This window comes from Castor canadensis, chromosome 8 (genome assembly GCF_047511655.1).
Source record: "Castor canadensis chromosome 8, mCasCan1.hap1v2, whole genome shotgun sequence".
NCBI classification, from domain to species: Eukaryota; Metazoa; Chordata; class Mammalia; order Rodentia; family Castoridae; genus Castor; species Castor canadensis.
The window spans coordinates 24,532,413-24,556,824 of record NC_133393.1 but is presented as its reverse complement, the minus strand read 5'-3'; the positions used below and the strand labels follow the sequence as shown (position 1 = coordinate 24,556,824).

At 50.5% G+C, this 24,412-nt stretch overlaps 4 protein-coding genes across 18 annotated transcripts; 1 reads left to right on the top strand and 3 right to left on the bottom strand.

Moving 5' to 3' along the window:
- On the bottom strand, positions 1-12,008 carry Bag6 (BAG cochaperone 6). Of its 10 annotated transcripts, none has more exons than XM_020184914.2 (26): positions 11,762-12,008; positions 11,012-11,132; positions 9,688-9,805; positions 9,383-9,579; positions 9,087-9,140; positions 8,857-8,931; positions 7,886-8,124; positions 7,298-7,427; positions 6,690-6,887; positions 6,226-6,478; positions 5,829-5,906; positions 5,611-5,718; positions 5,377-5,489; positions 5,199-5,286; positions 4,709-4,992; positions 3,369-3,660; positions 2,946-3,115; positions 2,709-2,762; positions 2,466-2,568; positions 2,254-2,378; positions 1,951-2,097; positions 1,543-1,602; positions 1,288-1,431; positions 1,102-1,209; positions 464-610; positions 1-179 (listed from the first exon to the last, which is right to left on the bottom strand). In XM_020184914.2, the coding sequence occupies exons 2-26, from the start codon at positions 11,117-11,119 to the stop codon at positions 84-86; spliced, it is 3,489 nt and encodes a 1,162-aa protein (XP_020040503.1). In that variant the 5' UTR covers positions 11,120-11,132; positions 11,762-12,008; the 3' UTR covers positions 1-83. The 10 variants fall into 10 exon arrangements, with proteins under 10 accessions (XP_020040503.1, XP_020040505.1, XP_020040504.1 ...); XM_020184916.2 differs by having other exon boundaries at positions 5,199-5,283; XM_020184915.2 differs by lacking the exon at positions 11,762-12,008 and adding an exon at positions 11,598-11,747.
- A 3,131-nt stretch (positions 12,009-15,139) lies between these two features.
- Positions 15,140-17,168, top strand: Apom (apolipoprotein M). Its single transcript, XM_020184926.2, has 6 exons — positions 15,140-15,275; positions 15,650-15,804; positions 16,070-16,143; positions 16,232-16,330; positions 16,518-16,616; positions 17,027-17,168. The coding sequence occupies exons 1-6, from the start codon at positions 15,162-15,164 to the stop codon at positions 17,050-17,052; spliced, it is 567 nt and encodes a 188-aa protein (XP_020040515.1). The 5' UTR covers positions 15,140-15,161; the 3' UTR covers positions 17,053-17,168.
- C8H6orf47 (chromosome 8 C6orf47 homolog) lies at positions 15,150-19,728 on the bottom strand. The gene has a single exon (XM_020184924.2). The coding sequence runs from the start codon at positions 18,908-18,910 to the stop codon at positions 18,029-18,031; it is 882 nt and encodes a 293-aa protein (XP_020040513.1). The 5' UTR covers positions 18,911-19,728; the 3' UTR covers positions 15,150-18,028.
- A 1,038-nt stretch (positions 19,729-20,766) lies between these two features.
- Positions 20,767-24,382, bottom strand: Gpank1 (G-patch domain and ankyrin repeats 1). Of its 6 annotated transcripts, none has more exons than XM_074082554.1 (4): positions 24,187-24,329; positions 23,390-23,532; positions 22,288-22,927; positions 20,767-21,350 (listed from the first exon to the last, which is right to left on the bottom strand). In XM_074082554.1, exons 2-4 carry the CDS (start codon positions 23,400-23,402, stop codon positions 20,906-20,908), a joined length of 1,098 nt encoding a protein of 365 aa, XP_073938655.1. In that variant the 5' UTR covers positions 23,403-23,532; positions 24,187-24,329; the 3' UTR covers positions 20,767-20,905. The 6 variants fall into 6 exon arrangements, 5 of the variants coding, with proteins under 5 accessions (XP_073938655.1, XP_073938653.1, XP_073938654.1 ...); XM_074082552.1 differs by having other exon boundaries at positions 23,882-24,328; XM_074082553.1 differs by having other exon boundaries at positions 24,124-24,328.
- Between the last annotated feature and the right edge of the window lie 30 nt (positions 24,383-24,412).

Here is a 24,412-nt window from a genome sequence, read left to right as displayed (position 1 = left end):
GCCAGGAAAATCCGACTTTATTTCTTAAATACTGTGAAGAAGGGGCAAATGGTTCCCCTGGTGAAGGGCCACAGAGTAAAGAGCTAGGGATCCTCAGCAAAGGCCCGGTGGGCATTAGGGAAGCGCTGGGGGCTGTAGTTGGGGTCTTCCTGCAGTCGTTTTTGTATATCAGACCGGAGCTATAGAGAGTGCAAAGCAGGTTGGAGAAGGACTAGCCAAATCCCATGATTCCAACAAGCACAGGACCATCCCTCAGGAGCTGAAACTTCCCCCACCAGCCACACTTGTCAATAACCCAATTTGGCATCACTGAGCCTTCCCAGATGCCACAAAGGGGAAAACTTAAAAACACCTAGCCAGCCCCACACTACCAGTTCCATCTCTGAAAGGATTCAGGGAAAAAGGACCCTAGCCCAAACCCTCCCAACTAGACCATCCCTATTCTGCTTCAAGGTGGGGGCACCTGCTGCCTGTAGCTCTCCTGAACCTCTGGTGCCTCCAGGTCCCGGCTCAGGCTCTCAGGGCTTGTCAGGGGCCGAGCTCCGGCTGCCTTAGCTGCCCGGCTCACGGCCTCTGAGAGAAGCAGCTGGGGGCCCTCACCCTGCATCGTCTGGGAGACAGAATTGGAAAGAAAAGGTTCAACGTCAGATCCAATGCCACTGCCCAGCACTTCTCCATAAGTCAACCACTGAGTGTTCTATGCTAATGGAAAGAAGGGGAACAGTCCATATGTGGTTTCAACAGCAGAAATGCCTTTCTAATTGGCTCTGGCCAAAAACACAATGTGCTGAACTTGCTCTTCAGAACAAGAGAACACAAATGGGTCAAACCATCTGGGATTCAGAGTTAGCTAATCTACACTAGGACCCACCTTAAAAAATGGGCCCTAGTCACCTGGGGATAAGGCAGGTGAGACACTAAGGTAGGACTGCTAGCAAACAGACTAAAAGTCCAGTGTAGTTAGACACTAACCATGAGCAAGTGTGAGACCTGGAAAGGTTTTCTCATTAAAAATTCCTGAAGTGCCTTCCAACTCTTAAGTTTGATTTTAAATATGACAGGGGAACATGGATAAAGTCCTCAGGAAAGGGACAGACCAACCTTGCGTCTCTTGGCAGGCATACCACTGAGGTAGGCATCACTCAGGGGTGGCTGGGGTTTCACCTTCCGCTGACTCTGGATGTCCTGCTGGATAATGGGAACCCATTCCTGGCAAGGAAAAGTTCAGAAAGTAATTCCCACAACTTGTAGCTGCCTTAACCCAGTGGATCACCTCTTGTCACTTACTGGGGGGACTGCAGCTGCCCAAGGTTCCGTCTCTGTTGAAGCTCCATCCTGGTCTTCTCTGGAGCCCCCCTCAGGAGCAGGGGGTGGGCCTCGAGACATAGCCTCTTCTGCTGTTGTTCCAGGGGCTGGAGAAGCATTCTCCCGCTGGGAGTCAGACAGTAGGAAGATCCAGACTTCAGAATTCTTAGCCTCCAGCCCTTCTCCCCTCAGCCCTCCACCTCTACATTATCTAGTCCCTCAACCTCTCTCTGGTACCTGAGGCTCAGGGGAAGTTCTTTCTGCTCCCTGAACTTCCATTGGCTCCTCAGGAAGTGGCTGTGAAATTGGACAGAAAAAGAGAACAAGTAAAAAGAGCCTCTCAGTTGTGTGCCAGTACTCACATCTACAATCCTAGCTACTCAGAAGGCAAAGATAAGGAGGACTGCTGTTCAAAGCCAGCCCTGGCCAATCATTTGTGAGACCCCTTCTCAAAAATACCCAACACGAAAAGGGCTGGCAGAGTGGCTCAAGTGGTAAGAGTGCCTGCTTAGGAAGGGTGAAGTCCTGAGTTTGAATCCCAGTGCCACCAAAAAAAAAAAAAAAAAACCCAAAACAAAAAAAAAAATCTCAGATCTCTCCAGTTCTCTCAAGTCCCCTAACCCCACAGTTTATCAGGTCCCTTACCTGAGGGGGATCACCAACCCTTCGCACGTATCTGAGGATGGCATCAGGGCCCACGGGCATGTGCTCCAAGACCACCTGAAGCCTCAGTCCCATCATAGTGGTCAGCCAGCTCACCAAGGATGGATTCACACCACGAGACATACGACGCTGAGGGTCAGAAAGCAAACTTGGAATACAAAATCCTCAACCAACCTTTGCAACTTATCAAATCTGGGATAACAAGTAGTAGTTTGGAGAAGAAAAATGGAAACTGCAGGACACAGAAGGAAACAAGGTTGGAGACCTGGGTTAAGTGATGCTTACAATTCGGCCATTGATGACAGCAGCAAGCTCCATCTGCTGTCCCCCCAAGCAGTGTAGATTCAGGGCCAAGCATTCAAACAGGCCCTGGTTACACAACTCCAGCAACCGGGCTCCAAATCCACTGTCTGTGGGCCAGATATAAGGAGGAAACACTGATATCCATCAGCCCCACCCATATGTCCCCACTCACCCTAGCCTGACTGACCCCTGACCTGTGCAGTGTAGCACATGAGCAGCAATGCTATTAAACTGCTCTTGAAGAAATTCTAGGTTTGTTCGGATGATGTCCACACCTGGCTGAACCTGCACCAAAGACTGAGAGACAAGAAACACAAAGATTCCCAAATTAGAAATGAAATCAGGGACTGGGAGTAAAGAGGAAGAGGCAGTAGGGAACATCAACTGCCCTGCCCCAGACTCATGACAGGAGAGGAAAATAAAGAAAGGTTACTCACAAAACTCTCCCGCACATATTCTTCTAGCCCGGTGATCAATGTGTGGGTTGCCATCTATGGGGGAATATCACAGGTTTAGTCCCAAGTCTCAGTCCTCAAGAGACTTCCCCTTCTACCCCCAGAAAGTCTAGTGCTTCGGATGGGGCAGTTCTAGCTTTAGCTGACCGAGAAGCAGTCAGAAATGAGGAACTGAAGGTGGGAAGGACAAGAATTCTGGAACCTCAGGCCTTCATTTACCCGAATGTTACCAGGTGTGGGCTCTTGACCACCCAGGTAGTGCTGGTGGAAGAAGGATCGCAGCTGGGGCTGAAGCCGCTGTAGTGGCTGGAAATGCCCATGGAGAAGCATCACCACATCTACCATGGAGAAATTCTGGCACAGAAGAGAGAGCAGGGCCCCAAAGAATCCTAAGGGCAGAAATTAGCAACTGCATTATCTCCTGGCCTGCCTGCCTTTCACCGGTCTATCAGTCTCATCTTATCTTACAATAAAGAAAGGCCACCTTGGACAGGAGGTGTGGCTCAAGCAGTAAAGTGCTTGTTTTGCAAGCGTGAAGCCCCAGTTCAAACCCCAGCCTTATCAAAAAAAAAAAGCCATCTACCTTCCCCCTTCCCCTGGCTGCACCTTCCTGAAAAAAGCCAAAGCATCCCTTTTGCTTACCGAGGGCCCCATCAGCCCCAGGCTCAAAGATGTTGCTGGATCCACTGAGGCGCTGGATAAAGGCAGCAATACTTTCACTGCTGCCAGCCCGAGCCCCCAAGGAGCCCAGGAGGGAGCTCAGTACACCCTGCACCACTGAGGTAAAAAACTCCGGTGGCAGACTCTCAGGACCCAGGCCTCCAGGACTCCCTGCACCACTTGAAGGGGATCCTGGTGGGGGTATGGTCTGCTGCTCTGGGGCAGGAGGTGGAGGTGGAGGAGGTGGAGGGGGTGGAGGGGCTGTCTGTGCTGCCTGGCAAACAAAGAAGGCATAAAGAACAGAAAGTGAGTCGAGTGCCGGCGGCTCATGCCTGTAATCTTAGCTATTCGGGAAGCAGCGATCAGAAGGACTGCAGTTCAAAGCCAGCCCCGGCAAACAGCGAGACCCTATCTTGAAAACACCCAACATAAGCTGGACACCAGTTGCTCATGCCTATAATCATAGTTACCCAAGAGGCAGAGATCAGAAGGATCACAGTTTGAAGCCAAACCTGGGCAAATAATTCATGAGACCTTATCTTAAAAAACCCATCACAAAAAAGGGCTGGTACAGTAGCTCAAAGTGTAGGATCTGAGCTCAAGTCCCAGTAACTCAAAAAAAAAAAAAACCCAACAGGGCTGGCTGAATGGCTCAAGTGGTAGAGCATTCGCCTAGCAAGCGTGAGGCCCAGAGTTCAAACCCCAGTACAGCCATAAAATAAAGAACAGAAGATGAGAACAGGAATAAGGACATAAAATGGCATCAAGAGGGCATAAACAACAGGGGCCTGGAAAGAATGGGAGTGAGTTATATTCTGGTCTTTATGCTACAAAACAGAACACTAGCCAGATGCAGTGGCGAATGCCTGTAACATCAATTTGGAAAGCTGAGATGAGAAGACTGTGAGTTTGAGGCCAGCTTGGACTGAGTATCACTTGGATAGTGATATTCTATCTCAAAACAAACAAACAAAACCAAAATACTCATGAATAGGTATTCAACAAGAGTTGAGTCAGGGCCGGAGGTATGGCTCAAATAGTAGAGTCCCTTGCCTAGCAAGCACAAAGCCCTGAGTTCAAACCTCAGTACCACCAAAAAAAAAAAAGCCTAGTGGCACTAACTACTACACTACACTGACTTTCTCATCTTGCTTTTCTCATCTCTAAAACTGAGAGTTCAGAATCAGTGAACTCCCAGGTCCTTTCCCCTGATAAGTCACTAGGAGTTGTAATCCAGTTGCTAGTGAGCAACAAAGTACCATGGCCTTGCTGGGCTGGGGAACAGAAGGGTGAGGTGAAGTGAGAACAACTCAGCTGCTCACCTGCAAAAAATCAGTCATGCCCTGGAGAAAGGCAGGGACACCAGGCATTGCCACGGTGATTGTAGGAGAAGCCATGGCAGGCCCTCCAGCCCCTGGCCCTGCAGACCCCAGCAGGTTCCCCAGGAGCTGAGAGAACTGAAGGTCAGCTGTGGAGGGCTGAGGGGGTGGAGGCTGAGCAGGCCCTCCAGGAGCAGGGCCAGCTGTGGTAGCTGTATTGGTGGTGCCAGCACTGGCTGAAGCTGTGGCAGGGGCTGGAGATGGAGCCATTCCTGGGGTCCCCTGAGCTGTCAGAAATCAAAAGAGAAAAGGTGAATGTGAAGAAAAACTGAACACTATAGCAGTCCCATTCTAGTCTGTCCAGCAGAAAAGCAAGACTCAAGAAACTACACAAAGAACTAGGAAGTACCAGTAAGCAGGCTAGGAACAGAACTCCAAACTTGAGAGTCATGAAAATCTCTTAAGTTTGAGGTGGGGAAGAATGAGGACTCACCTACAAGGACAGGCTGCATAAGAAGCTGCCCCACAAGGCCACTGACCATCTGGGCCAAAGAGGCATTCGTACCAAGCCCAGCACCCTGCTGGGGAAGACAAGGGAAAGATTTTAGTCCTGCCCTTTCCATGTACCACCCAGAATTGTTTCCCACTGGAACTCCCTGACCCTTGCTCACCAGAGCCCCAGAGACTGGGGGCCCCCCAGGATGGGAAGGTCTAGCCTGTGGAGGGGTGGGCCGGGCGATCACCACCCGAGTTGGAGCTGTTGGGAAGCCTGGCACCTGCTGTCCTGTGGGTGGCAGAGAAAACAGACCGAAGAGGGCTGAGGGCTGGGCCCTTGCATACCAGATGACAATACCCACCACCATGGACTATGCCCCACCTCCCAGGCCTCCCATCCAGGTCATTACCTGCGGCCGCGGAGGCAACAGCTGCCACCATGGCCTGATGAGTGATCTGGTGGGCGACGGCGTGCATGAACTCAGGGGGCAGGGAGGGCAGCTGGATGAGGGTGGAGCCTGGGGGGCGGGTCTGATGTAACCTTGAACCTGGACCCCTTCAACCCACCCACTCAGCCCTACCCATTCTCTACCCAGAGCTTGTCCTGCTCTGATGCCCTCACTCTTACCCAGGGTCTGGCCATGACCAGGAGGTCCTAGGGGGCCAGTGGGAGCACTCGGGACACCACCAGGCTGTGTGCCAGAATCTGAGCAGGGAGACAGAGAGAGTGCCCTGAGACCAGCAGGGTCAAGGCCTAACCGTATCCTCCTGAGATCAGCCATCCTTCAGGCCCCCATTCCTCCAATCAAAAAGCCCGCCTTTCCCTCCATCTAGACAGGGAGCAGGTACTCTTTACATAAACAAACCTCCAAGGAAAAAGCAACCCCCTCCTGTCCCTCCCCACACAGGCCAACTACCAGCACTGGCCTACTACCCCTGAACTACCCTCACTCCCTCATACCTCAGAAGCAATCCCACCCCCTTAGTCTGCTACTCTTCTGTAACAGCCACTAACCCTAACTCACCTTGAATGTTCATATGCATCATAACCACAGGTTCCACACTCTGGTGAGAAATCCGGATGACCCTTGGGTGGCTGGTGGATGGGGGGGGAGCTGGCCCTGGTGGGGGAACCCCATCAGTGGAGGACTCAACGGTGGTAGAAGGTGGAGCCAGAGATGAGGCCTGGCCAGAACCTGGGGGAGGTGCCTCTGTATTGGGAGCTGGTGGGGGTCGAGTCCCATTGCCCGTCATGGTCACAGTGGTCCCCACATTGATCTGAAAGAGAGAGATGGGCAGGCAGAAGTAAAAAAAAAAAAAACACAAGCACCTAACCCAGAGCACCCTATGATCTATCTCTGAAGATTTCCCTCATTCTTCATCACATGTTTCAAGTCTCTTCCCTCTTTAACCCCTTCAAGCCTAGCAGACATTTGGTCATCCCACCATTTCCCCACTATTCTGTCTTGGGTAGGCTCCCTCAACCCACCTGGATGGGAATGGCTGCCTGCTGGAGCACCATTGGGGTGGTGTAGTGCGACATGGGCCGGACCACATGCAGGTGCCGTGGGGGTGCACAGGCCAGATTGCAGCGCAGGTCAGATAGTGCCACAAAGGTGTTGCCCAGCAGCCGCAGGCTCTCCCCCACCAAGTTGATCAACCTCTGGTCCTCCTCACGGCCCTCATGCTGTGCCCCCAGGTCAAACACAGAAAAGCATGAAATATTAAGCTGGAATCCACCTCACTAATAACAATAATGCCCTCTGAAACCATGTTATGCCCTGTAAGGTTTCAGTTATACCCTTGGAAGCCTCTGCATGGACCAAAGTTTTGCAAGTAAGTTCTATTTAACATACATAAAAAATTTCCTACATAAACAAACTCTGTAAGGAATAGATTAATCATCATGTACTAACTTCACTTACTTTGTACAAGAACAGTAGGTATGATAAAGATTATCACCTTCCCCGTTAAGACAGTAAAGATCTAGAGAGATTTTGTTACAATATTGCTTTGCGGGGAGGTGGTTTATCTGCATCTCAGCCTGATCTGTTTTGGGAGTACTAGGGGGGAGAAAAGGGCCATCAAAGAACTCACATTGTTGTTGTAGTCTGTGGTGGCTGCAGCACCCAGAACCTCATAGTAGCGCTGCAGGAAGGGCTGGAGGCGGCTCTCCAGCCGCTGCAGCTCCTGGAGCACCTCAACATACTCCGCAGGAGAAGGATGGCTGTGGACAACGCCAAGAGGTAGTGAGTCAAGGCTTTTCTCAGAGTCCCACCCACAGTCCACAGGACCTACATTTGCTCTCCCTAGATCCCTGGCCCAATCCCTTTCCGGACTAGCAGAGCTTCTGTTCTTTACTTCCACCCATGGGAAGATGGGGGGGGGGGGGCGGGGAAGAACTGCTCCCACTTTTATCACAACTATCCTGTACTGACAATGGCAAGAAACAGGAGAGAACTTTGATCAGGCTCAGGAGGCACCATTTGGATCTCCTTGCCCGGGGAGAGCAATACTTTTGCTCAGCTCCCTGTTCGAACCTATTGTGGGGCCCTACCTTGCCCCACAATACTAATCATACAAGGAATACCCCTGAGCAATGCTTCCCCTCCCATCATACCTTTCCTGGTCCTCATATTGCACTCAGAACTCCCCAAACCCCCAAAAATTCCCTCCACTTCTCACTTGGGTGCATTTGTCTCTGGGGCAGGTGTTGGGCCCACTGGAGCTGGGCCAGAAGGGGTGAGCTCCGGACTCTGGGCTGGGGCACGCTCCTCCATTTCTTCTGCCTCCATGGACTCCCGAGGAGGGGTTTCACTTTCGACTGGTTCTGATGCTTGTGAACTCAAAGCTACTGTCTCCGGGGCCATAGTTGGTGTCTGCGAAGGCAACTGACTAGCCTGTACTTGGGGCCCCCCTCGACCCTGAAAGTGGGGTAAGAGTCAAGACACCAAAGGCAAGATAAGACTGTTGCCGTGCATTATTCAGGCCAAAGGAGTCAGAGAGGAGATGATACTCTGAACTAAGCTCTGTGAAGGCAGGGCTTTGTATTTGTAACAGTACATGACTAGCGCAGATTAGATGCATAATAAACATCTATACTACTTGTAAATGAATTAGTAGCAAAGAATAAGGATTGTGACTTCCTAACCTTCACAAGGAGAGGGAAAGGCCACAGGATGCAAACACAACACAAACTAATAAAACTAGGACACCCCAAATATTGAACGTGACAGTTAAAAAATTAAAAATTGTGGGATATGTTGAATGTGGCAGTGTACATCTGTGATCCCAACACTTGGGAGGCTGAGACAGGAGAATTACAAGTTCTTGGCCAGCCTGGGCTACATAGTGAGATACTGGCTCAAATAAACAAACAAACAAACAACAACAACAAAAAAATCTGTGGTTGATTCTTTAATCAAAGAAATTCTATGAAATTATCTGACAAGTCTGAAACAAACTCCCCAAATGCCAGGCATCAAGAAGACTGGCAGGGACAAGATAGCCTCACAAAGATACTTTTTCTGCCTAAAAGAATGATTACAAAGAAGAGACCAGATTAGGAAAATAAAATGTAGCCAATCATGCCCCCACCCCCAGGCCATGAGAAAAGGGGGATGAGGGAGAAACCCTAGCCAGACTTGCCCACTTACCTCCATCCGGGATAGTAAGGTCTGTATATCCCTGATCATGTGCTGAGCCATCACCAGTCGTACCCGGGGCTCACTCTATAATAAGAGAGGAATGATCAGGGCAAGTTTGAGATGAAGTCATGAACTCCACCACCTACTAAAACAGGTCCCAGGTATCTCCTCAGTCAGGTTCTCCTGACAGCCTCCTTCTCCCAGATCCCCTTCCCTGACCCTCCCAGGCCCCTCAATACCTGAATCGGGGCCTGTTCCATGTTGATGTGAACATCCACAGCAGAGCCGTCACTCTGGGGAAAGGGTAAGGGAAGTTGCTCTGGGAGAAGCCAAATACTAAGGCCTCCACACTTCCAACTCATTCTCTGGAGTCTCACCCCTTTTCCTCAAAAGACTAAGGCCAGTATAGGACCAGAGGGCCCCCAAATCCAACGTAAACACTGAGACAAGACACCTATCTCATGAGGTCCCTGTTGCTACCACAGCCAAAACTACTTTTTCCCCCAAGACCCTTCCATGTGAAACCCAGGCTTACAGGAAGATTGAAGGTTCCAACCATGACATAGCTGTTGGCGTTCCGGTCATGAACAGAAGTCCCAGGCCCCCGAGTACCAGGCAGGGGTCCCCCACCATGGGTGGCTGAGGCAGGCCCTGTTCCAGAAGATGCTCCAGAAGGGAGCTGAGTCTGAGGAGGAGCCCGTTCCACCAGATGGATAACCTTTCCCCCAACATCTGCAGAAAAAGGCACACGTCAGAGTACTGTATGAGCAGAAAGTCTATGGCCTCAGCTCATTGCTCTGGACAGCAGCCTCAACTCTGAAATGCCTCCCCAACCCTTACTGTATTCCTGGAGCTTCTTGTCGTCTTGCAGAACTCGCCCCTGATAGATGAGCCGCTGTTTCTCAGAAGGGATGCTGACAGAGGAAGCGATATGCTCCTTAAACTCCTTTACATTCATCTACGAGGAGGAAGAGTTACACACAGGAATCGATCACAGAATGGAGGGACAACTAACTTGTGGAGGTAAGGCACAGAACCATTATAGAATCACTACCACTGTCCTGACGGTAAGATAGTATTGTGCAAAGCTGTGAACTGAATTAAGTCCTGCCAAAACACCGACAATAAATTTAATGAAACTCAAGGGAAAAGCCTAGGAAAAAAAATAACATGGATGAGAAACAAAAAAGCCAACTAACATTGCTTCTCTCCTCATTTGCATGGATCCCAAAGGCATGTGTGTCTAGAGATACCAATGACCCCCAATCCAAACACAAAATGATACCTGTTTATCCCGTATAATCGCAAAGATAAAAACAATGACAAGGAGGATGCAGCAGGGAACCAGATTAAGGAAAGAAGACCAACCAAGGGCTGGCAGAGTGGCTCAAAGTGGTAGACCACCTGGCTAGCAAGCATGAGCCCTGAGTTCAAACCCCAGTGCCAAAAAAAAGATTAACCAAGAAGGGAGCAAAGGGCTAGAGATAGAGAGTATAATACTTGTCTAACTTGGATGAAAGGGGGGAGGGGGGAGCAGGGAGCAAAAGAGAAAAACATCTTTCCTAACTAAATTAATTACTCTTGGAAAGTATCAGAGTATTTACATATATCTCATCATAAAAGTCTGTATGACTTTACACGTTTTGATTTTGCCTCTAAGGATTATAGGAGTAAAACCACAGACAACTGTGACCATTTGTGTTAAGTTCAAGAGATTCAAATTATGCCATAGATATTGGTAATTCTATTCAAGAGTCTATGCAGGCTCTACCTGAATTATGGCTTCTAGTTTGTAGTCTTTGTAAACACAGTATAGACCTGTGATCAACTTGTTTATAAGAAACACTTGTTTGAGTTCTCAGTTTTATGTTTTCCCTCCCAAAGGTGGAGCCATGTCCCTTTGGCAGGATTCCCCCCACAATGATGGCACACAGATTTGTCCTTCCTTTCTATTTCTCTCTACATTGAGTTCTATTAAGGTGAAAACAGAACAAAATCTGTCTCACTGAACATTAGCCCTAAACACATCAGATGTTCTATCTAGAATATGAGAAATAAATCAGTGAAAGGAAAAACTGAAGACAAGAGAATCAGGCTCTTCCCTCAGTGTAAGGGAGGAACAGGAAAAGCTAATGGGCTTCTTTCGGAAGTACTGGGGTCTCACCTGGGCCCCCACAATAAAGGTCCGGGTCTGAGAGTCCAGGGTCTTCACCAGCACTTCCAGGCTGTCAGGCTCCTCCATAACGGTACTGGTACTATCACTGGGCTCCATTGCCGACAGCTCTCTAAGGAAGACGGAGGGAGGGAGGTCCGCTATCGCCCGTAGCAGATTTTATATGCCCGGAAGCCTCTCTGAATCTCCGCCCCAACACCTAAAAAGTTCCTCCTGCACGAGCACACACACATCCGCCCGCATCCCGCTCCAGATTCCGGGGCACCGGGAGAGTAACACAAAGGGCAGGAGATCCACGGCATAGGGAGCTGAAGGACGGGAGGTGGGAGGGGCTCTACAATGCCAATCACAATAAGGGAGGGCCAGTTGGGCTAGGAATCAGGAAAGGAAGCACGAGACCACGGACCAGTGTCATCACCGGTCGCGATAGGTCAAGGGCCCGAGAGGTCGGCAAATCCTGGGACAACGCGAGAGCCGGGGTCGCGCTAGACTCGGCGAAGAAAGTAGCTTCGCGCACGCGCGCCACGCCCATCAAACCCGCCTAAATCACTACAGACCCAAGACCGCAGACACTCACGGGGGGCTGGACCGGGTAGCTAACTGCCCCCCCACTTCCGCCTTCCGTCGATGTTCCAGCAGAACAGCTTAACCAACACGCGGCCACACACACACAAACACACCCCACCGCCTTGCGGCTCCGCCCCCGACTTCCCCACGGCACCGTCACTTCCGGTCTCTAACCTGCCACCGAAGGCCACTTCCGTTTCCCCGTTGGTATTTGGGGTTCTCGAGGCAGTACTTCCGGCTTCCCCCAGGTCCTTAAGATTTACTTTTGTGGGGCACGATGAGAAAGTTCGTGGCCCCAAACAAGGAGTTCCTGGGGGCAAGACGGACCGGGGTCGGCCTAGATGGGAGGGAGCCGAGCACCCGGAGGAGCCGCCGCCGCTGCCGTCGCCCGGGGGACCGTACTGCGCCTGCGTGTATCTTAGTACGCATGCGTACACTTTAAGCACCGCCTCACCAGCACCCCCACCGCCCCCGTGTGCACTTCGCGTGTGCGCGCACTTGAGCGACAAGAGGGTGAGACGGCCACGTAAATGCCTGAAAAAAATTACCATTTGGGATTCTGCCTAGAGAGATGCTGTACATCGTCATATGGACCTTGCAATTTGGAGACTGGGAATTATGATGCCTCATTAACCTATGTTAAACTTTTGGCAGGCGGAGAATTTCGGGCGGCACAGTCCTAGCCACCTAAAACAATTTATTCTCTTACTCGGGCCCTCTCTGCGCTCTTCGTTCCGCGCGTCCGGAAGTCACCTTTTCCCGTAGGCGGTTGGGGGTGGCTCGCGGGCTGTTTTGCTTATTGTGCAGTCGTTGAACCTGAACTCCGTTCAGCCCCAGAGGAGGGGGGAGTTTTACAGTCTGTGGGCGTCACGTTGGTCGTTGGCGAAGCGCAGCCCAGGAGACATGCCGTATATTAGAAAAACTAAACATGCCACTGCCTTCCAGGACTTTGTCAGGAAAAGGGATGTGTGGGAATTGGGAGCAAATGAAGTTGGACTGGATTGAAACACAAGTCCCTGACATTGAGGAGTTGAAGGGCCTGCCAAGGTGATTCTGCAGGCCACGGGTATTACAGCTCCTCTGCCCTCTTCCCCTCCTTTCCCAGCGTTGTTTTTTTTTTTTTTTTTTTTTAAGGTACTGGCATTTTTGACTCCGCCTCCTGCTTCCTAGGCGGGCACTGTGCTACTTAGGCCATACCCAACAGCCCCCGCAGCCTTTCTACAATTCATCGTTTATATCCAGGTGCCAGTATTATTTCAAAGAATTCCAGTAAGCACCTGATAGGTGAGCATTTAGTTTGTGTCAACTAGTATACTAAGAGTTTTACATGTTGTCATATTTTAAAAAGCCTTTCAACATCTGAGATGGGAATTAACATTCACTTTGTGCGTGAGTTACCCCTAGGTGAACCTAAATCACAGAACTGAGAAATCCAGGCCTACTAGACTCCAGATTGAGCTCTTCTACTTTACTGCTCCAATAAGAAGTTGCTGTGGTGCGTTTTTGGGTTTTTTGTTTTGTTTTTTTGTGGTGCTGGGGTTTGAAATCGGCTTGCACCTTTAGCCACTCCACCAGCCTTTTTTTATGATGGGTTTTTTGAGATAGGGTCTCACGAGCTGTCTCACTGGGGTTGACTTCTAATAGCGAGTCTCCTGATCTCCGCCTCCTGAGTAGCTAGGATTACAGGTGCGAGCCACTGGCGCCTGGCAGTTGTAGTTGTTAAAAGAATTTTCAAGGACTGGGACTGGCAGAGGTGGCTCAAGGGCTAGAACGCCTGCCTAGCAAGTGTGAAGTCCTCCGTTCAAACCCCAGTACCACCAAAAAAAAAAGACTGAATATATAGCTCAGTGGCAGAGTGCATGTTTAGCATGCACAATCACCCGCGCCGCAAAAAAAAAAAAAAAAAGCCGAACATTACCTCAAAATAGAATAGTATAATTAACTCTCATATTCCTAGCATACAGACTTTTTTGGTTCTGTTGGGGTTATTTTGGGGGGAAGGTGGTGTTTGTTTTTGTTTTTTGAAACAGGGTCTCACTATACAGCCTAGGCTTACCTGGAACTCACTGTGTAGCCTAGGCTGACCTCAAACTCAAGATCCTCCTGCCTCCCAAGTGCTGGGACTACAGATATGAGCCATCATGCCTGGGCTTTGTTTTAACTCACATGCCTCTAGCAAGTCTCACATCTTAAGACAAATCATTTTGTAGCAGCCCATGAGTTATAAATAAGTTCTACTTCTCACTGCATTAACTGCTTCACCCACTTGGCACTGTCCAATGTCTGCCTCTTAACAAGTCTTACCACCATCATTTAAAAATTTATTACTCACCAGGAACTATAATAAGTGCTTTGCAAACTACTATTAATTATAATGAATATTTACTTTAGATTTACCATATGCAGGTCTTTGCTAAAGGCTTTACATGCATTATCTCATTTATACTCAGATTGATGATGTGCCCATTTTAAAAATGAAACAAGACACAGATTAATACAGTTGTCCTAGGGACTGAGGATGTGAATCAGTTGCAAAGTGTTTCCCTTGCATGCACAAGGCCCTGGGTTTGATTCCCATCACCGCAAAAGAAAAAATACCAGGTCTATTAAGTAGCAGAGCTTGAACTCACTCTGCCTGATACCAATATTAATCCTCTTTAATCACTAGATTTTTGGGGGGGGGGCGGTACTGGTGTTTGAACTCAGGGCCTCACACTTCCTAGGCAGGCTCTTACCACTTGTGCAACTACATCAGCCGTTTTTGTGATGGTATTTTTGAGATAGGGTCTCATGAACTATTTGCCCAGGGCTGGCTTCAAACTGCTATCCTCCTGATTTCTGTCTCCCAAGTAGCTAGGATTACAGGTGTGAGCCACTGGCACCTGGCTAATCACTAGATTGTATAGACTCTTTCTTGTAGTAATAAACATTGAGTGGATGAACTCACTTATGTGTCAGTTTTTTCCAGGGTGTGCATCTACTGGTCCCTCAATCATAAACTTCAGAGAGAAATCCACAGTGCTCCAGCAACTGGCTCATACCTGTTCTAAAGCACTTATCTGTTTGTATTGCATGATTTGTTTACACAGTCAATTTTCCCTATATTGACTTCTTCAAGGCCAGAGACTGTCTTGCTCATTTTTATGTTCCCAAGGATTAGCCAGTTCCTGGCAAACAGGTGGGAATTGAAACAGTTTGCTAACTGAATGAATGAAAGACCTAATCAAATCACCTCTCTTCAATGCTGCACAACACAGCAGAGCTCCAGCTCAGATATGGGTTGAAAGACCAAAGCCATGTACCTGTAGGGCTCAGCTCTCATAACTCTAGAGACCCTGGTCATACCAGGGTATATTGTTTAGTGGTTGCATTCAGAAGGGGGAGGAAGGCCCCAACCAGGTAAGTAATCCAGGCTTGGGTTGGAAAACACGGTTGAAGTTACTTATTAGCAGGTAAAAGGGTCAAGGGTCGAAGCACGAGGGCTGGAAGCATAGTCAACTGTGCAGCAGTGGAGAACACAGCAGTTAAGGCACCAGTTGCCCCACACAGAGCACCAGCTCCCTCCTGCCTGAAGATGTTCCACCAAATTTGGGCAGCTCTGCTCTACTTTTATGGCATTCTCCTTAACTCCATCTATCAGTGCCCTGAACATAGTCAACTGACAACTCTGGGAGTGGATGACAAAGAGGTAAGGACTGAGGAATGGGGGAAGCTTACAGTGGAAGCTGAAGGTCTTAAGTGGGTAGCCAGGATGATCAAAAACAATTTGGGGAAAGGAAAGGGGAAGAGGGTGAGTATTTTGATGAGAAAGCAATAAAAAAAAAAATCAGTGCTATGACAATGTGGAGACATAGCAGGATTTTGGGGGTAGAGTTACCCATAATGATTGGGAAAGGGCAAACAAAGTCACTTAACACATTGTCATGAATTCAGCTCTCAGTTGGTAAAAAGGCAGCCAACACCTATACCCCAAGTCTTGCTCTGCTGGACTGATGAAAGGTTGGATGGATCCTGTGGTAGACCCACTGATCCACACTCTTGTTCCTCTCATTGTTTCTCCAGTTCCCAGAGCCCCACCTAGGTCAGTGGTACTTTATCGCAGGAGCAGCTCCCACCAAAGAGGAGTTGATGACTTTTGACTCTGTGGACAACATTGTCTTCAATATGACTGCTGGCTCTGCCCCAGTGCAGCTCCAGCTTCGTGCTACCATCCGCATGTGAGTAGTGAAGCAGAGACACTCTCTGCCCAAAGTATGAGCACCCACTCATCAGGAGCTGGGCTCTTGCCCAGTATATCCTCTGTTCCTGGCCCACTGAATTCAACAGCTCTACCAGTTGCCCTCTGGAAAAAGAATGGGTCTCACCCTTACCTTAGTAGCATGAAACCCAACAGGAGTCCAGCTTTGGGAAGGAGTGAGAGGCTAGTGCTGTATGGCTGGGGTAACACTCAGTCTTTCATCTTTGCCTCTACCACCTCTGCAGGAAAGATGGGCGCTGTATCCCCCGGCAATGGATCTACTACTTGACTGAAGGGAGTACGGATCTCAGAACTGAAGGTTGGTTCCCACCAGCCCTCAACCTTCCTAGTCCCTGAGTTTGGTTTTGTGTCACTATCCTCACACTTTCCCCTAATCATCCTGACAGGCCGCCCTGACATGAAGACTGAGCTCTTTTCCAACTCATGCTCAGGTGGAATCATGCTGAAAGAGACAGGCCAGGGTTACCAGCGCTTTCTCCTTTACAGTGAGTGAGGATACAAAAAAAGGAAGTGTAAGAGGGAAACAGGAGGGCAGGAGGACCCCTTAAGTGGGTCTCTATAACATCCTCCCAGAATGGGATACGTGCTTCTATGAAGTTCTCCCTATTGGGGGCAGGGGCAGTGCTGAGAAACAGTGGCTTTGACTGGCCTGGCTGCACCTTGCCCTTCCAGATCGCTCGCCACATCCTCCTGAGAAGTGTGTGGAGGAATTCCAGTCCCTGACCTTCTGTTTGGATTTCAAAGCCTTCTTACTAACTCCCAGGAATCAAGGTGAGGGGTTAAAGTCTTCCATAAGAGGCCTGGGACTCACCATGTCTTCTGCAGGTACTAGATGAAAGAAGCTCATGCAGTGTAACCAGAGGGCATAGCCAAAGGCAGACATCATCAGAGTGGCTATGTTGACATTTCCACTTTTCATAGGCTAGGATGACACCAAAGGGATGTGGCTAAGAGCTGTGGTGTCACCTGAGGGAAACTGGAAGGAGCCTGGGCTACTCAAAAGATAGGTTTGCAAGTGTGCAGTAGATAAAGGGGGCAGAGGGTAAGCAATGGAGGGGAAAAGGCATCCAAGACCCCTTCTTTGACACCGGGAAATGAGGAACACATTCTCTTCCATCCTATTCCACCAACCCTGTTTCTCTTCCTTTCCATCCTCTATTTTTCCCCTCCTACCATCACAGAGAACTGCGAGCTATCCAGTAACTGACCTGTAACTTCACCTGTGCCCCCAGACCAATATGATAGGACCTGAGTTGCTGGAGGGAGGAGAAGCTGGAGTTTTTCAACTCCTTTCAAGGATAATAAAGATGATTTTTCAGTCTTCGTCTTGTTACAGGTTTTTTTCTCCAGGTATCGATGTCACTCTCCCCATTTCAACACTCCCCTTGAACCTTCTACTACCTAACACCCCAGATGGACAGCATCAGGAAAGACATGAGTAGCAGTAACCTCTCACATTGTAGTGGTATATTTAGGATTTAGTGTGACACATTTATTGCTGAGTGAGCAAACCCTAGCTTCTGAGTGGGGACAGTAAGCCCCAGTGCCCCCCCGGCCACCTGTCTGAACTGCCAGTCTTTCTAAGCTGGCCCTCCAGCCTATACTACCTGCATGATCTCCACTCCCACTGGTTTCCCTAAGTACCAGATCCTTGCTGCAGGCCCTCTCTCACATATGAATCCTTAATCTGCTCATCTAGCAGCCCCACTCTTCCTTAGATGGCTCAGGTTCCAAGATCCAAGGGACACCTTTGGTCTCCCAGTTACCCACTTAATGCAGAGATATCTGCCCTGCCTCTGGTCTCTTCCACCCTTGGAGTTTGGAAAGGTAGAAAAGACCCTTTAGTCTTTTTTCTCCACCATTACACTTCTTTTTTTTTTTTTAATTTTCCTTTTAAAAAGTGTAGGTAAAAAAAAAAAACTGAAGATGGAAATAAAAAATCATAGGTGAGAGAAATGTAAAAACAATAGCTGGTGAATCCAAGCTGGGACAGTTATGCCTCACTGTCCATAGACACCCTAAAAAGCTCTGAGTATGGACGGGGGCCCTACCCTCAAACTCTGGGGTTTCTTCCTATCCCTGAGGTCCCTGTGCTTACAATCTGGGTCTCCTCACTGTCCTCAAGGCCACACTATCCTCAAGGCCATGCTATCTTCACCCTTTGCCCCCACTCCATCCTATGGTCACAGCCCCTTTCCTGGGCCTCCCCTCTGCTCCTCAGCCTCCTTCCCCAAATCCTTGCCTCCCTCAGTGGCCTCCTCATCCCCACTGGGCTCCCTAAGGCTGACAGCCAGTACCAGGGCCTGCAGGAGGCCAAAGAGGCAGGCAAAGTGCAGGGGGTGGGCGGTAAGTAAGCTCAGCACAGCATGGAGCCCATGTAGAGCAGCCAGGAAGGACAGCAGCCCATGTAGCCAGAGGCCCAGTGGTCCTCGAAGGCCCAATGCATCCAAGGCTGCTCGAAGCGGCCGAGAACACAGTGCCAACAGGGCTGAGGCCAGCAGCTCCAGCAGGTGCAGGGTCAGGTTGGTGGAGATCTGCAGACACTCCTCTGGGCCTCCCAGGTACAGTGGGGCAGCCCCAGGATCCCCCCGCAACCAGCCCAGCAGCTTCTGCCGCCGGCCAGGTTTTTCCACTGGCACTTCTTGCTCAGAGGCGTCCAGTGCCCCTTCAGAGGACACCACCGGTCTCCTGGTGCTACCTGAATCCACAGGATCCCATCCCAGTTTTGGAATGGCGGCTCCCCCACTCTCCAGTCTACCAGACTCTTGGCTGCTAGAGACAGTCTTGTTCCACTTGAGGGAATCCAGTCTTTTGTTCCTCAGTTGCTCAACTGGGGACTCACTGCTTGGTTCTGGAGCAGCCCTGGAGCTCCTCAGTGTCCCTGAGTCCTTTGTCTTGGGAGGCCCCATATCATCCATGGTTTCTGGGGCACTGTCCCAGTCACTCCCTGAATTCTCAGGGGAGTTGTCCACCCATCTGGGATCTGGAGCAGGCGGGTCAGGCTTCGCTGGTTTCCGGCGGCCCCAAAGGCGAGGTAACCAGCCACCTAGCCTTTGCAGGAACATAGCTGTGGCGTATGAGCCCCAAATCTGGGGCTACTTCCTGGCACTGCTTAGGCTCTCAGGCTCACCTCAGAAGCCAGAATCTGGGTTCAGTACAGGTATCTGCTTAGTGATGTCCTCCTACTCTGAGTTCAAACGGAGCTCCCCACTTCGCTGAAGGCTCATGCAGCCTCAAGTGGCCTGTCTCCTTTTCAGTTTGGGGGTAAAGAAGAGAGGCACAGCCAAACCATATTCATCCCCCACCCCCTCACTCCCCACATAAGATTTTCAAGCGTCTCAGGGTCTGATGAGGCCTGAGTCACCACCAGTGTCCTGTTTCCGGATTTCCTTCCCAGCAGGCAGTACCCCAAGTTTCACTCACCAAGGCCACACCCCAAGGTGCCCCAGAAACGGGGGAGGCGGTGCTCCATCAAAGAAGGAAGGTGGCCTGGGGTCCTTCAGTCCTCCGAGTCTGAGGAGCCTTAAACGGCTGCCCCAAGAGAATTCAAGGAATGGGAAGTCTGCGTTGGGAGATGGGATGGAGTGTCCAGCAAACTCCAGCTAGTAGCGTCCGACCCTTGACTTAGGAGGCTCTAATTCCTACAAAGTGGCCAGTCAGTCCCGCGAGGGCGCAGCCCGCGCGGCCTCTGCCAGTTCAGGACCGAGATGTCCTCAGAGATCCCAGTCTCGAGGGTCTCGAGGGTAGTGAGAGTCTACCTAGGGACCCTGGCGTCCCGGCAGTGTGCGCAGTGGCCGCTCCTGGGCCCAGTTTAGGGGCCGCAGCCTCGCGGAGCCCGGAAGCAGCTGCACTGGGACGGGAGGGACCGACAGGGGCGGAGCCCACAGCTCGCGGGGCGGACCCTACGGATCCACCTCCCCCGTACTCCCGCGCTCTCCCCGCGCACTGCACAGCAGGCGGCAGAGCCAGATCAGCGAGGACCAGCATCTAAACGTAATCCCACATCTTTGTTTTCAACGCCCAGAGGACTTTCCAGGCCCCCTGTCCTTGGGTTCTTCCGCACATCCTCTATCACCCCTCCGTTTCTCGCCCACGACTTCTTAAAAGGCTGATCCAGAGAGAAACCATAAGGGGAGCCTTGCGACCTGAGCAGCCCTTCTTTCCAAGTAGGAATGTGTGAATTCTTCACAGGCCTAGCACCTTGTCTGAGCAGTGTAAGGGAGTGGGGGTGCCAGGCAGCAAAGTTGTGGGGAAATAAAAATGTACACACATAGGATATGCCTCCCGCCCCCAGAAGCTTTCAGCTAGTGAAATGGAAGAACTTTGGAGTGGTGTTGCTCAGAGGTAGAGTGGTTGTTTGCCCAGCATATCAAAGTGCCACCCCTTGCACCACCAAAAACAACAAAAAAAACTGTCTTAAAAATTTATATTTGGGAAGCCATAGTTCTGGTCCCAGCTCAGACAAAATAGAGGGTGGATAACTTTAGGCCTCCTATCTACTTCTCTGGCTGCTTATAGCCTCTGTCTGGGGGAGTGGTGGCGGGGAGGTGTGTCCTCCTTCACTTCCCCTCACCATGCATTGTATTTGATCATATAACTGCCTCCTCCTCCACCTGTGAACTCCTTGAGGGTTGGGAATGTCTTTTATTCTTAGCACATAGTACATGAACTTGTGTTTGTGACATCAGTGACTGAACTGGCTGGAGTGATCAGGAGACCCTTCTTGAGGGTGGTATGACTTTCATGAAGTTCAGGGGTTTCAACGAACAAGCGTGGCATCACCTTCAGGGGCTAGGACCTGGCAAGGAAGTGACCCTATCATGCCACCTAAAGAGGTTATCTCTTGGCTCAAGTGAGACTTGCATGTGGCTCTCGGATGTTATGCTTTCCCACGGTTTCCAGAAAAATGAAAGAACCACAATAAAAGGAGATTGATTTATTCCTCTACTCAGTCCCTCTTCCCCCAAAAACAGAGCCCAACGACCAAAACCTGAGGGTTTGCAGTTCCCAGAAATTAAAAGTCAAAGTGTCCAAGTCAGAGGTTCCAGATCAGACATCAGTCAGAATTCAAAGTTCATGTACATCCTTAGATTTCGCTCCCAGGCCCTGTCCTTCTCCTCTTGCCTTCTGTTCTCCCTCCGGCATAGTGTAGCCCCCCGAGGGGCTCTCTCTTTCCCAGACACAGCCCGAGTATCCCTAGCTGGGAAGTGTGTGACTCGAGGCTGGGGTGCTGATCTGTAGCCTAACCCTTCTTGGTCCCTCTTGAGGACAGTGGGGATAGGGTTGGCACGGCCTTCACCCCGGGGTCCCAGTCCCTTTCCTGGCTCCCAGCCCCCCCTCAGCAGCAGCTGGAAGCCAGGGCTAGAGGTAGGCACCCCAAGAGGAAGATTGGGGGGCCTGGGACCCCTGGACAATGACAGCAGGTGAGCAGTAGATGTGTGGTGGTTGGAGTCTTCAAAGTAGGCACTACAAGTCTCACAGTACTGGGGAGAGGGCAAAGGGGACCTGCAGAGAAAGAAGAAAAAGGGTTAAGGTTAAGGGTTGGGGAAGAGTTAAGGCCTCAGAGGGGGCTGGCAGGGTTGGGCAGAACACCTTCCTTCCTACTTAGCATCACCTTTTTGTCTTGCCTGAGGTGCTAGGGATCTAACCCAGGGCCTCATGAATGCTAGGCAAGTGCTCTACCATTGAGTTACACGTCCTGCCCCTTCCCACTTAGCCATAGGGGACTCAAAAGGAAATAGTTAGAAGAGTAGGTAGCCAGGCCTTACAAGCTCTTATTGTAGCTAATATTTATAAAATACATACTGTGTGGCAAGCACTGTTCCACCACTTTGCATGTTAACCCACTGCATCCTAACAACCCATGAGAAAGATGCTCTTACTTCACTCATTCATTTTTTGGCAATACTGGTGTTTAAATTTAGGGCCTTGTGATTGCCAAGCATGCTCTACCACTTAAGCCAAACCCCCAGCCTCTTTTGCTTTAGTTATTTCTTGAATACAGTTTACGTTTTAGGACTGTGATCCTCCTTTTTAAGCTTCCCACAAGGCTGGGATGACAGACGCACATCACCACACCCATCTTTTATTGGTTGAGATGGGATCTTGATAAGTTTTTGCCTGGGCTGGTCTTGTAATGCAATCCTTCCAATCTCCACCTCATGAGTAGCTAGCCTGGAATACAGACATGAGCCACGGTGCCCAGAAGAAAGGGTGTCTTACTAACCCCGTTTCTCACATGAGATAACTGAGACACAGACATTAGGTTAAAAGTAAGTGCAATCAGGACTTAAATCCAGGGAGCTCATGTCCATAGCCACTCTACTATACTGCTAAATCAACAGTATAGGAGACCACTTCAGCTGTTCTAGGGCCTCAGATGTGGGGTGGCAGGAAGGGCAGTACACAAAAAGACGGGTATTGGATAAGGCTACCCCCTCACCGGTTCTCTGGGCTCCTTGTCTCTCCATGGCTCTCCCTAACCATGCGGGCCACTTCAGGGAAGCCTGCTTCTTCAGCCAGCTGAGCAGCATCCTTGCCACCTAGCTCACAGACCCCCACCCAGGCAGCCCCTCGGCCCAGGAGATAGTGCACAGCAGCCCTCTGGCCTGCTCTGGCAGCGCACATCAAAGGAGTCCACCAGAAGGCATCCCGGGCATTGATATTCCCTCCAGCTCCCCCTGCCTCTCGTGGCTCCAACAGCCTTCGAAGTTCTGCCAGGTCCCCCTCCTGAGCTGCTTTCAGTATCCACTGGGTCATCTTGTCCTCAGCCCCAAGGAATCTCCCTTGTCCTGGTCTTCCTGATACTTCTGCTGCCACGCCTTCTGGTGTAGCCTGCCTCAGCATTCTTCTTTTTTTCCTCTTTCTCTCTTGGACAGACTCAGGTGAAGATCTCTGGGGCTCAGAGGCACTGCTTTCATCTGCAATCAGGGCCTCATAGAAAGCCCGGGCTGCGGCCCCATCCAAAGTGGGCTCTGGCTCCTCAGACTGTAACTGCTGCTGCCCGTCCTTCCAGAGGTCACTGGGGTCAGTGGCTGGGGTGAACGCGATAAGAGATGGCTTGGACATGGCTTTGGGGAGAACTGAGAAAAGGAAAACTTAACTAGGCAAAGAAATAATGAGACAAACAGCCCAATCCCTCCAGAGACCTTCTGGGATGAGGAAAAGCAGCCTTAGAATAAAAAATGCTGCTCTACCCCCGAAGCTGATTCCACAACGTAGACCCCCTGCAGGGCCCAAGGCCCATGCGGCACATATAAAGCACAGACTCCTCTAGATTAGCAAATCCTGCCCCTTAGTAAGTTTAAAAAAAAAACCAAAAACCAAAAAACAAAAAAAACCTCCATGGGGGTTGGGTGTGTGTGTGTGACTCAGTGGTAAAACATTCATGAGGCCCTGGGTTCTATCCCCTGCACCGTAAAAAACAAGCAAAAAAAAAAAAAAACCTTCACGAGTTATTCAGAGGTCCACCTCCATCTCCCCTCCCCCAACAATAAATAGTGCCACTATCTCTTGAAACCACTTTCCCATCCTGGAACACATACCATTAAGAAACATCAGCCCGGCCTTTTAAATCTTCCTCGATCGTATTTCGAGGTATCTTCTTCCCAAACAAAAACAGACATGACATTATCCAGGAAAACTGCGGTATTACTTTGTGGCTTCCGTACGGCAAAATGGCGCTTTGCTAAAGGGTAGGACAATTAGTCACAAGGCACGAAGACGCATGCGTGGCAAGACAACAACAAAAACACCCACAAGGTTCAGTTTCCCGCCTGGGAGTCTTTACAAGTATACGCGCAAAGCATCTCGTCCCCAGGTAGCGCGAGGACCCATGGGCATCTGTCGGTTGGGGTCCTCCTTTTACATAACGCCCCACAATGCCTTTCGCCGCCCTCGATGTGGCCCCCGGCTCCAAGCTCAATTTCTGGAGCTGGGAAGCCACTCTCCGGGTTGAGAGTCCCTGGAACAGGTAGAGGGAAACCTGTGGAATGCCGAGAAGCTGTGAAATGAAGTAACGTCACGGTGCCTCTCACCATCACTCTGACCAGGGTTCAGAACGCTCCATTCAAGCACTAAGCAGAAATGGAGAAGTGCAAAGGGACGAACAGCAGAATGGCTGGCGCCACCTCAGGTTAGCGCACCGGGCTGTCCCAGTTCTCACGTCGCTCAGTTCAGTTCAGCTCAGCTCAGCTCAGCTCAGCTCAGCCCAGCCCAGCCCAGTTCAGCTCAGCTCAAGCACACCCGACCCAAGACACAACACCGAGTCCAGCCGCACCTCCCGCCTCATGCCAGGGACCGGGAGAAGCATGGGCTCCGTCGTGGGCCTCCAGTGGCCGACCTGATTCGGAAGAAGTGCCTGACAGGAGAATAACGGTCCAGTAGGTTGGCCCGGGAGAGGCAGAGGGAACCACAGTGGAACCTCGTGGGGAGAGCGGCGGGGAGGGATCCTGCCGCTTGCTCCTGTCCCCGCCCCATCCAAGTCCCTCCATCCAGCGAACGTAATGCTGTTTCCCTGACCCCGAACGCCGTACTTGACTTCCGCTTCCGGTGGCTCCTGGTTGCGC

Bases quoted from the DNA above. Each gene is read 5' to 3' on its own strand.
- Bag6 (XM_020184914.2), bottom strand. From the start codon at position 11,119: ATGGAGCCCAGTGATAGTACCAGTACCGTTATGGAGGAGCCTGACAGC. The intron at 5,490-5,610 runs GTAATGACCTGG...TGCCACCCACAG, and splicing joins TGTTGCCTCCGCGGCCGCAG to GACAGCAGGTGCCAGGCTTC. The intron at 1,603-1,950 runs GTAAGGGACCTG...CCAATTTCACAG, and splicing joins GGGTTGGTGATCCCCCTCAG to CCACTTCCTGAGGAGCCAAT.
- Gpank1 (XM_074082551.1), bottom strand. From the start codon at position 24,337: ATGGAGGGACTTGGATGGGGCGGGGACAGGAGCAAGCGGCAGGATCCC. The intron at 22,928-24,186 runs GTCGGCCACTGG...TCCTTTTCTCAG, and splicing joins AGGCACTTCTTCCGAATCAG to TTCTCCCCAAAGCCATGTCC. The intron at 21,351-22,287 runs GTGAGGGGGTAG...CTTTCTCTGCAG, and splicing joins ACAAGGAGCCCAGAGAACCG to GTCCCCTTTGCCCTCTCCCC.
- Apom (XM_020184926.2), top strand. From the start codon at position 15,162: ATGTTCCACCAAATTTGGGCAGCTCTGCTCTACTTTTATGGCATTCTC. The intron at 15,276-15,649 runs GTAAGGACTGAG...TTGTTTCTCCAG, and splicing joins TGGGAGTGGATGACAAAGAG to TTCCCAGAGCCCCACCTAGG. The intron at 16,331-16,517 runs GTGAGTGAGGAT...TTGCCCTTCCAG, and splicing joins CCAGCGCTTTCTCCTTTACA to ATCGCTCGCCACATCCTCCT.
- C8H6orf47 (XM_020184924.2), bottom strand. From the start codon at position 18,910: ATGTTCCTGCAAAGGCTAGGTGGCTGGTTACCTCGCCTTTGGGGCCGC.